Source organism: Martes martes (genome assembly GCF_963455335.1).
Source record: "Martes martes genome assembly, chromosome: 6".
NCBI classification, from domain to species: Eukaryota; Metazoa; Chordata; class Mammalia; order Carnivora; family Mustelidae; genus Martes; species Martes martes.
This window is the reverse complement of record NC_137893.1, coordinates 118,119,112-118,131,232: the sequence shown is the minus strand read 5'-3', so window position 1 is coordinate 118,131,232 and position 12,121 is coordinate 118,119,112. Positions and strand designations below refer to the sequence as shown.

At 40.9% G+C, this 12,121-nt stretch overlaps 1 protein-coding gene across 1 annotated transcript; it reads right to left on the bottom strand.

The window, feature by feature from the left end:
- Window positions 1-4,368: 4,368 nt before the first annotated feature.
- Window positions 4,369-11,007, bottom strand: LOC308343952 (HLA class II histocompatibility antigen, DO beta chain). Its single transcript, XM_080805215.1, has 6 exons — window positions 10,842-11,007; window positions 7,607-7,876; window positions 6,869-7,150; window positions 6,285-6,395; window positions 5,995-6,026; window positions 4,369-5,822 (listed from the first exon to the last, which is right to left on the bottom strand). Exons 1-6 carry the CDS (start codon window positions 10,930-10,932, stop codon window positions 5,787-5,789), a joined length of 822 nt encoding a protein of 273 aa, XP_080661341.1. The 5' UTR covers window positions 10,933-11,007; the 3' UTR covers window positions 4,369-5,786.
- Between the last annotated feature and the right edge of the window lie 1,114 nt (window positions 11,008-12,121).

The following is a 12,121-nucleotide window of genomic DNA, read 5'->3' as shown; positions in this document are numbered from 1 at the left end:
GGCATATCCATACCTCAAAAGACAAGTTGGTGGGGCACAATCCACTGATGGTCACAAGATCTCCTGGAGTTAGTGTCTGTGCTGGAGAATGTGGGTGGAAGCAAGCAGGCACTTGACATGTCTGAGAGTAGAATAAATCCCAAACAGTCAACAAATACTCATTGAAAAACACAGAAACCGATACAAGAGCAGCAGATGAAACTAGAAATGACCTCCCTGATCCAATAGCCGTTGAACACAAAGAGCGGGGTAAGGCTCGAAGGGGATGGAGCAGTCTCGCCCCTAAGAATTCTCTAAATTGACCCTGCAGGAACTTTTCCAACGTAGGTTCCTACGCTAACGAAAACACGGGAGTAGTGGAATCAAAAGTGAGCCAGGCAGAAATAAGGAGATGAAGAAAAAGCAGCTTGAACTGAAGAATGGAAACAGTCTGGAACTCTCCCAAGCAAGCTGTCATATTTTCTAGCCTTATGCAAAAATAACAGGAAAGCTCTGGAAGTGGGCAATTATCCTAAAGTATGCCACCTTCTAAAATCCAAGGAGATCATTTTCATATAGAAAGAGCAACAGAAAAGGACTGAAGCTATATCTTCTACAAAGTTAGTGTAAATATGAAGAGAATATGAAATGGAATAGAGCCTTACAAAGCACACAAGAAAAAAATCACAACACCAAAAAACTGAACTATAATCTATTTTTTTAAAGATTTTATTTATTTATTTGACAGGCAGAGATCACAAGCAGGCAGAGAGGCAGGCGGAGAGAGAGGAGGAAGCAGGCTCCCCGCTGAGCAGAGAGCCCAACGCGGGGCTCATTCCCAGGACCCTGGGATCATGACCTGAGCCGAAGGCAGAGGCTTTAACCCACTGAGCCACCCAGGCGCCCCTGAACTATAATCTATTTTGAAACAAGCTAAATGTCATTAAGAAAGTATTAGAAGTATGAAATAGCAACATAAACCAGAATTAGAAGATCTCAATATGGACAATAATATTGTATTATAACATGTGCTATAATGATGTACTAAATATTACTTCAGTGACCATCATACTACCGTATATAAATGTATCAAAATAACACACCGTACACTTGAAATTTGTAAAATGTGGCATGTCAAATTTATCAAATAAGAAAATAATTTTTTTTTAATTTCAGAAATATGGTCACAGTACTCAGGAGATAATTAGAAATAAAATCCACTTCGGAAATGAAGACTAAACTAAAAAAGAACAGAAGAACAAATAAACACAATGAGGAAGTCCTCAAAAGAAAGAAAGAAAAGTAAAGAAGAAAAAATTTAAAGAAAAAAGAAATGAGAGGTCAAGAGGATTCAAAAGAAAATGACAAATATTGAAGATATGCAAAAAAATCTAATATGTAAACAGTAGGGGTTCCTAAAAAAGGAAAACCAAATCAAATACTAAAAAATAAAATTCAATAAAACATTCCTAAAATTAAAAAATATTTGAACGGTATACTGAAAGAGAATACGTGACAGGTTTCCTGGGTGGTTCAGCAGGTTAACTCTTGATTCCGACTCTTGATTTCAGCTCAGGTCATGATTTTAGGGTCCTGGCATCAAGCCCCGTGTCTGACTCCATACTCAGTGCAGAGTCTGGTTGAGATTCTCTCTCTCCCTCTCCCTTTGCCCCTCCCCCACACTCACACTCTAAATAAATAATAAATAAATAATTAAATAAAATATTTTTTTAAAAAGAAAAGAGAATATGGCTTATTTGAGAACATCAACCCAGATGACCAAAACCAAGATGTATTCTAACAAAATTTCAGAATATTAAAGTCATCTCAGCAAAAACAATAACTGACTTGATCATTAGATTGTCATAATATGTTTTATAACAATGTTACATGAAAATGTAGTAACGTTTTTAAGGTACTCAAAACCAGAAAATAGGAACCAAACTTTTCATATCCAGCAAAACTGACTTTCAAATTATTGAATATAATGTCACCCCAAGAAGCAACTAGGGAAAGAGCTTCTTATAAATCACAACCACACAGGATGCCTGGGTGGCTCGGTCCTTAAGTGTCTGCCTTTGGCTCAGGTCATGATCCCAGAGTCCTGGGATCGAACCCTGCATCAGGTTCCCTGTTTGGCAGGAAGCCTGCTTCTCCCTCTCCCACTCCCCATGCTTGTGTTCCCTCTCTCGCTGTCTCTCTCCCTCTGTCAAATAATAAATAAAATCTTTTTTAAAAAAATTGCAACCACAGTGATTATATCAGTAGTTCACAGCTTTTGGTGTCAGGATCCCTTTGCATTCTTAAGAATTACTGGGAACTCCAAAGAGCTGTAGTTTATGAGGGTTATGTCAGGCAGTACTTACTTATCTATTAGAAATTAAAACAAAAACTTTTAATATTGGGTCGCCTGGGTGGCTCAGTTGGTTAAGCGTCTGCCTTCGACCCAGATCATGATCCCAGCATCAAGTCCTGCTCTGCTGAGCAGGGAGCCTACTTTTACCTCTCCCTCTGTCCCCCACTAGTGTTTGCTCTCTCTCTACTGCTCTCCCTCACTCAAATAAATAAACAAAAATTTTTTTTAAAAAAAGAAAAGAAAAACTTCTATTTATTTGTTTGTTTAAATAATGGTGATAAACCATGACACATTAACATAAATGACATACTAATGAAAAGGATATATATTTTTTTAGCACAGAAAAAATAGTGAGAGAAAAGGAATTCTTTTACATTTTAAAAAATCTTTTTAAAGATTTATTTATTTTAGAGAAAGAAAAAGCACACATGAGTGAGGGGAGGGGCAAAGGAAGGGGGAGAGAAAGAATCCCCAACAACTCCATGAGGGGCTCCATGTGGTGCTCAGTCTCACGACCCTGAGATTATGACCTGAGTCAAAATTGAGTTGGAGGTTTAACCAACTGAGCCACTCAGGTGCCCCTAAAAAATATTTTTAATGTATCAGTTAGGATTCACTTGGTCATATATTCTTCTATATTCAGTCTGTAATAATATGTTGTTTTGATTAAAACACATGAAGAAAATGTAGCCTCTCTCAGATTTATAGCTGGAAAGAGGGGAATAATTTTAATAGCCTTTCAATTACCGTATATATTCTTCTTTGATAAGAAACTAAAACTCAACAAATGGTAGATTCTTATAAATTAGTTGTAGTGTGGGATCTAAAATCTTATCAATGATCTTTTCATGTTCCGTTATGTTAAAATTCATTGGTCTACCTTGTATTTTGAGTGGACCTTCTAACCATGATAATTTTGCTGTATCATGCATTGATCATTTGGCAAGGGTTTCACAGGACTATGCCAATCTCCAAAATTTTGACATGGTTCACTAAACAATATGAAAAGATCATCTTTGGTAATATCACCATTAATCTCAACCAAGTAATCTTTATTATTGGGAAGCTGCAGCAAACTCAAATTTTCCAAAATTTTAATTTTCTCTGGAAAGTCTGATTTTCACTGTTAGTATGATTTTCTTTGGCGTGACAGGCTTCTTTTGTTTATTTTTGAGAAAATGTCTACCAAACATATCCAAGGCATAATAACCATAGTGTGTCTGTCAGTCACACATTCAAGAAAAATGACAATCCATTAGAAAAAGAAGAGGTGGCTAGTTTTATAACACAACACAAGCAATTACACAGTGCATGTCCCCAGGATAAATGCTCTTCTATCACTTTGCAACAGAAATGCTAATTTGTCACACTGGAAATTAAAAAGATGCCTGCTTGAGATTCAAGAGTTAGTAAAGCTAATGATTTTTCTAGCTTTATCAAGGCTATCTTTAAGTGAAGCTGGACTTTCTGAGGATTCTTCACTGCAAGTACGTGGCATCAAAGACACCATGACTACTTGTACAGTTTGGTGTTGCTGTAAAATTAAAATTAAACATTAAAATGTAAAATTAAAATGTAAAATTAAACATCATTATTATTATTATAAAATTTGTTTTGACCTTGCAGATCCCCCAAAAGTGTCTCAAGGACCTCTAGGAGTCCACAGACTTGAGAACACTACACTCGAGGGACACCAACATTAGGTATAGCAGTCGGCATTATACATGTTATTACTCACAGAACTAAGACTGAAAAGGGAGCAAATATCCTTTGTAATGGTATGGGACCCATTAATATAGATATAGGACAACTATAAAAAGGGAAAATGATGAGGAGAACAAAGCAAAAGGACTATTAACTGTTTTCAGTAATCATTTTGGCGGTTGTAGTACGAGTATCACTATCCTCAGACTGCTGTGCGTGTTCATTCGGTAAAAGCAAATGAGTTCGGTGGATATTCTAACTGTATGCATCCCTGTGTCTTTGAAAACCAGAATTATTGGTGTGGAAGAAAGGAGACACACGTGTAATATAAAAGGGATTAATTTTTTATTTACAGATACATAAATTTTATACTTCTATAAATATGAATATTGCACATAAACATTTTTGTTTCCGCCAGGAAGACCTGATAAAATGATGAACTCCTAACTCCACATTATGGTCTCAGTGCCATTTCCCACTAAAATAAGCCAAGGCTTTCTAAAACAATCGCTGATTGCAGGTCTGGCCAGGAGACATACAGAACATCTTGTTATATAACAGATAACAAAGAAACTATCAAAAGACTTGTGTCAAAAGGACTTGGGAGTCGCATGAAGTTTCCATGCACCTAAGGTGATACGAATGAGCTTGTGGCTAAAAACTGCCGTGAGCTAAAATCCATCAAATACATTCAAATCCTCGAGCTTATAATGATATAAAAAAAGAAAAAGAAAAAGTAAAACCTAACAGCTCATCTTTGGATAATAGTAGGAACCAAATTCATTAGCTGGAAAACTAATAAAGGGAAAGAGTTAAACACTTTTCCTTTCTTTCCACTGTACCACTGGGCAACAACCCACCAATAAATGAAGGGAGGTGTCTCTTTACAGAAACAATGAAGCATTTCAATGAAGAAGGAATGACAAAATGAGGATATCCCCCTTCTGCAGCCCCCAGTGAATGAAAGGGCCTAGGCAATGAGCACCACCAGTGACGGCACCATAAAAAGAGACACAACTGGACAGTCTGTGCCTCATAGTGAGGAAGCACACTGCCACCTACAGACTGGCCAAGGAAATTACACCTAAGTCTATCCAGCCTCTACTTCCAGATGCCAACTTGCAGAAAATGCAGAGGACAGAAGGACAGGCTAAACTGCACCAGGTGCATGCAGTTGGTAAAATCCAGATTGTGGGAAACTCTGCAGGTCAAATGCCTCAGGTTTTTCAAAATATTAGCCATAAGGGAGAGAAAGGCACGCAGAAGAAACCAGTAAAGTATGAGACATACAAGACAACTAAGCTATGTTGTCATGAATTCAGACTTGAGTGACTAGGGAATAAAAAAGTACAACCAAAGTGGTTACTCTGACGTTCAGAAAAGGATTACTTTTGAGAGGACATAGTGGGTTTCGATGGGTCTGAGGTACATGGAAAACCATGCACGGCTGGTAAAGTTCTATTTCTTGAGCTGAGTGGTGACTGCAGGGGTTTTGCCTTAAATAATTCATTAAAGTCTACATTTTGTGTGGTTATTGGTATCTCGGTTTTTATTTTACAGTAAAAAAGGTCATAAAAGAACAGTGAAAGAGGAACAGTGCCTCTGCATGTTTGTCTTCTGGAGACAGTGGAGAGCGCAGTTGGAAAGAGGATGATGTTAGGGTAACTCGCAGGGCTCACTTAGTTCTGGGCTCTAGCTCCTCGGTACTACTTCAGGCTCCAGGGCAAGAAGCTTTTGTTGGGACCTCTTAGCAGGGTTGTGGTGATGAAACTGCACTTGAGACCTGCAGGGACAGTGATCAAGGTCTCAGGAGGGACCCCCATCCCACTACAGAGACTCGGCACCCAAGGCCACCCAGCCAGAGCCAGCCTCACATCCTATCCCCAAGACATCTCCATCTGGCCAAAGCATTGGGAGAACAACCAGCCACCCAAAGACAAGAATGAAGACTTTACCTCAACACCAGACAACCGAGTCTCCGCATATCCTGGAATGAGAGGGAAGAAACAGAATGCGCCTCATTAGGACCAAATGTGATTATCCTGAAGGGTAGGGGGTGACCTGAAATATCAGAACCCCATCTCTACTGACCTCCCCTGAAATATTTCTGGCTTCAGAAAGGACTATCCTGGTGATTGCTGGATAGCTTTCCATGGCAGCTTTCCCTGCCTCACATCTTTGAAGTTAGGGGAAGTGGGAAAAGCCATGGGGCAGGTGGCGAGAGACTCCTGAAAAGCTCATTTACCTTTCTGAGCCCTGAGGCAGATGACAGTCCCCACCAGAACGAAGATCAGCCCAAGCAGGAAGGCTGCAATTCCACTTAGCATCTTTCTCCAAGAATATGCCGACAGAGCTCCTGTGGGAAAAGGGTCTTAAAATTAGTAAAAGGCTCCCAATATTTGGTGCACCTTCCTGGAATCCCAAAGCCTGTACCAGACACCAAATTAAATGCTATTGAGAAAAGAAATACATTTAGAAATGGTTCTTTGATGCCAAGGTTTGCATCCATGGAATCTGTAACTGATTCCTACAGCCCACAAGAATGCCCGCTAACTACCTAAGACAAAGTATGAAAGGACACTAGTTCCCACAGTTGGAAATAAGTGATGAAGGGATTAGACTCCTCATTTCTTGGAAGATACAAGCAGAGATATCTTCCATGTCTACTCCCACCCTTAACCCAAGGACTCCAATTGCCATGACTCCCTCAGATCAGGGGAAAGAAGAATGAGTGTTCAGACCAAGATGAACGCGGAGGTCACACAGGCCCTGTGCTGAGGCAGCATCACCCTGAGTCGGACCCAGAGAGTATAAGAAGCAGATTCTCACTCCACTCCACCGAAACAGGGCTCAGCAGGCTGGCATGATTAACAAGGCAGGTGTAGACATCTCCAAGTGCAGGAGTCATTTCCAGCATCACCATTGTCTGGAAGGTCCAGTCTCCATTCCTGACCAGGCCAGTGGATATGACACCGACCCTCTCCTCCTGCCCATTCCGGAACCACCTGATCTTGATGTCACCTGGATAGAAACCGGTCACGGAGCAGAAAAGCAGACTCCGATGCTGCAGGGATGGGGTCCTCTCTGGATGCACTGTCACCTCTGGTTGTACTGGAAGGGGAGAAAAAATGATGCATTGTGAAGGAAAACCACCAAGCCAGGACAGGTTCCTCGAGAGACTGTCTCTGCACTTAATCTCCTTCTCACCCCACCCAACTGGAAACTGGAAATGGGAAGAAATTTTTGCCCCCAAGACTCAGAAACTGGGTATGTCAATGCCCCAAGGAGGAGTTAGACCTTATTAGAGACTTCCACAGTTACCCCTTCTACTTGAGAGCCCACTGTGACTTAACGTCCCTGAGAATTTTGGAGGTCTGGGACCAAGACCACAGTGACCTGACCTGTGAGAAAAAGGAGTGGATCACAAGTGGGGACAGAAAAGACTCCCCTGCTCATTAGACATTTATCCTGAAGCAGGAGATTGCCTATCATAAGGAAGTAAAGCCCATGGTCAGGCTCACATGTGGGAGATGCCTGAAACCCACCAGACCTCACCTTCCAGCTCACCTTTCCTCCCCACAGTGAAGGGTGCACCCAGCTTGTAGTTGTGCCTGCAGAGGGCATCCACAGACGCTCTACTCCTCTCCAGTATATCTGGCCGATGGTTCCACAGCTCAGCATCAGGCTTCCCCAGCTCTGTCAACGCCACAAACTTTCCCACACGGCTGTCGAAACGTACATACTCTTCCAAGTTAAAAATGAATCTCACCACAAACTGCACTTTCTCTGTCCCATTGATGAAGTAACAGTCAGCCTTTGCCTGAATCACAAAATCTTCTAGAAAACAATGACAACAAAAAGACTTTAAACCAACCCCTACTTTTAGGAAACCATATCATGGTAAATAATGCCAGACCCCATGGATTTGGGAGGAGGCCTTTTGAACTCAGTAAACAGGTCAAAGTAGCCTCTTTTCTCCTGAACCCAACCGGTTCCATTTAGCACCCTGGTTCCCACCGTTGTGGGAAGAAGCCTGAGACTTCTTTGGCCAGCCAAACAGAAGACATGTAACCCAAAAAAGACAAGCCAAAGAGAGAGTCCCAAGAGACATAAACATTCATGCTGCAAATAGTTTTTGACCCTTTGTGTTTTGCTGACACTGTGCTGGTTTTTCCAAGCCAAGTTTTCAGAATCCCAAGGTTTTAACTCCCTTTGTTATCAAGTTGAAAACATCCATCCCCAAATAAAATAATTCAATAGTACTCTTGTCCTTAACAGGTTCATTCTACACATTCTTTCTGGAGTGAAGTAAAGGAGTGATGGGGGGTGGGGCGGGCAACAAAGAAATGCAGGCTAGTTAGGCATTTTGAAGTGAAACTAACTCTCCTCCTACTTTTTAGTCACTATGGGTTTTATCCAAGAATTTTCTTTTGGACCTTTCCCCTTGCACTCTTACTTAGAGACCTCACCCCTCTGTTGGCTCAAATAAGGTAATGATTTCACTAACTTTGTTGGTGTTAAGTAGAATAATACTAATCGATGGCTCAAAGAATAATATTACTATCAGCATCATTGGCACTATACCTACCATTCCAGTAGCTACAACAACATGGTGATAGGGAATATACAGTTAGCTTAAACCTTCTTGGGGGGGGCGGGGGGATTACATGAAACAGTGCCATTAAAGGTGGAATTAAAAAAAACTTAATTCCATTGTCTGTTATGATTTTCTACTTTCAGAGCACCTTACTAATGTTGATGGTGATTGGTTTGAGTTATGTATTTTTTCATACAAAGTCTACTCCGCTCATGTTCTTCAATGTAATTTGACACTCAAAAATTATGTAATCTGTCCTCATTGATGAGAAAAATTATAATTCTTACTCACTGAGCACACAGTGTGCTCTGGTCTGGGTGTTTGTGCCCCACACCCCCCCAAATTCATGTGTTGAAATCCTAACCCCCAAAGGTGATGTTATCAGTAGGAGGTGATTTTGAGAGGTGTTTGGGTCATGAGGGCGGAGCTCTCACTCATGAGTGGGATTAGCCCTTATAAAGGAGGCTCCAGAGAGATCCCAAGCCCCTTCCACCACATGAGGACACAAGGAGAAGGTGCCACATATGAACCAGGAAGAGAGTCTCCACCGGAACACAGCCATGCTGACACCTTGATCTTGGGCTTCCCAGCCTCCAGAACTGTGAGAAATAAATTTTTGTTGTTTATAAGCCACCCAGTCTGTGGTATTTTGTAACAGCAGCCAGAATGGACTGAGACACAATTATATCTGTCATAGATTTGAAGATCTGAAAAATCTAAAGCGACAAATTGGCAAATGGCCCCAGGTTATGTTTCAGTTGATTTCAGTACTAGTTCTATACCCAGTAGTTGTACCTAGAACCACTTACCCTCCCTGACCTGTTTTCCATTGAAAACAACACTGAAGCAGAGCTCAAAAGCGTAGCGTTAAGAGACAAAGGAAGCAGAATGTGATTCAGTGCACAACGACTTTTTAAAAAATTTTAAAATACACGTGAAAAACAACGCTAAATATTCCTAAAGGCCAGCCTCACACACCAGACGCATTAGAACAGATCTGCAAGGAAAGGAGGGTGTGGAAATGTAGACCAGGAAAGAGGAGAGAGTCCTTACACTGACAAATGATTGCCACGTGCTGTGAACTCACTGGTTAAGACTGACACAATTCTCTGTATGCACTCAAGAACAACAAAAATAAAAGGAAATTCGAATGGGGGTTGATAAGGCAGGTTGGTCGGAAAAGATCTAACTTGCAGAAACAGCATGAGTTAAGGTTTAAAGGACAATCATTGCCAATCCTGAGCTGTAAATTTGCTTCCATCTCAAACTCAGAGGCCTTCTCCGGGAACTACTGAGCTGAGCATTAGGGATGGCAGCTCATTCCTGGATCAACTCTTAACAGCTAAAGTCAGCTCTAAACTCCAGGGCTCTTCCTTCTTACAGTTTAAATCAGAAAAAGAAAGTTATTTGGGGGTCAGATTTTTGTCAGATTTAAGATCTGAACTGATTTTTTTTTTCATTTGTGTTGTTTAATGGACATTATAAGCTCGGAGAGGTTTCTATTCTGGGAGATAACAATCCTCTCCTATCCACCCCACCCTCCCAGGTTTGTTCCTCTTTTGTGTTTAATGAAACTTTGACGTTCAAACAGGCTCTGTTTTTAGTGCATTATATCCTGTTTTCTGCCAAAAAGTATGTGTTCAGGGTGTAATACTGCCTCATGTTCACACAGCCCATCTCCTTGGCTAGAAAAATAATGGTAATAAATACCCAGGAACCTGAGGACAGGCATAATGCATTCAACTTCTCTTATTTCTCAAAACTAGGGTTAATAAATGCCAAGAGAGGAAACCTTTGTTTCCAATTTCTTTTGTCCACATATATCCCAGTTGGATAAATATAAAAACAGTTGCAATCATCAGAGCAAACTCCTGTCTGGAAAAATGACAGCTATTCTCAGGCTGGCCCCAGTCGATACAGTTCTTCAGACTGACATTGATACAATAAGGACTCCAAGCAAGACGAAATGTTTCCCTTCATCCTAGCACCCTTCTCCTTGAAGCTGCGGCACAGGAAGTCCCTTTTCCTGGCAGTCCATTGTGTATGGTAAAGAGAGGAGGCATATTTTAATTTCAAAGGGAAGAATACTTTGAGGCCAGAAGCCAGAAGCCAGTTCCAGTCTACAGCCTGGACCTACAGGGAAAAACATCCCTCCCCCATTCCCATTCTTGTATACACACCTGAAGAAAATTGCTTTGTTCTTACCTGGAGAGTCTCTGTCTTGAGTCCTGGAGGAATCCAGTCTAATTACACTCACTAGCAGAACCACCATCCACGGAACCCACCCAGAACCCATTCCGGAAAGAAAAATAAAAAATTAGACAGCGAAATCATCAACTGCTTCAGGATGGGGCTTACCCCCACAAAACGCAGTCAAAAAATATTTATGAATAGTATGAATACCTTTCTGGTTTCCTCAGGATTGGAAACTCTTCACACTGATAACCAATCATGATAGAAGAGTTTTGCATCATTAGACGCTGGGTAGACTACTTTCATGAAGTCGTGTATATCACTCAAGAATTGTTTACCTGCAGAATCACTGATGGTGATCTAATCTATGTGGAAAATGGGCTGTGAGAAAAATGGTTTAAAAATAGTGTACATAGTATGTGGTCCTAGAAGAACTACACACATTGTTTATCATGCATTTCGCTATCTTTTAACCAACAAGTCTCTTCTATGGCTGACATGGCCAACAGCATGTGCAAATAAAGTGGAAAGTAGACAGAGTTCTGAAGAGTTTGCCTTAAGAGGAGTTCATGAGGGGACTATCAGAGAAGAAATAGAAGAGACTGAGAACCACCTGAAGAGTATTAACCAAGAGAGGCCACAAAAAAGAAAATGAAGAGAAGATAAAAGAATAAAATGCTGCAAAAAATGTTCAAGACAGAACTCCTGGGCAGCTCAGTCTGTTTACGCATCTGACTTCAGCTCGGGTCATGGTCTCAGGGTTCTGGGATTGAGCCCCATAATGGATTTCCCCCTCAGTGGGATTCTGCTTGCTTTTCTGTCCATCCCCACCTCCCCTCAAATAAATAAAGGCAATCTTTTAAAAAAATGTTCAAGAGGATTAAATATAAGGATTATTGTATTTTATACTTAGTGAAGCGCCAACAACCTTCCCTGGGACACAGAGTATTAGAAATGAAGGCAGCAGATATAAACAGTCCCTCAAGAATGTTGGAAATGAAAATAAGGAAAAGATGGGACTCTTTTTTTTTTTTTTAAAGTTTTTTTTTTTTTTTAAAGATTTTATTTATTTATTTGTCAGAGAGAGTGAGCACAGGCAGATAGAGAGGCAGGCAGAGGCAGAGGGAGAAGCAGGCTCCCCGCTGAGCAAGGAGCCCGATGTGGGACTCGATCCCAGGATGCTGGGATCATGACCTGAGCCGAAGGCAGCTGCTTAACCAACTGAGCCACCCAGGTGTCCCAAAAGATGGGACTCTTAACTTTAGCAAAAAGCTACACAAAAGATAAGTTAC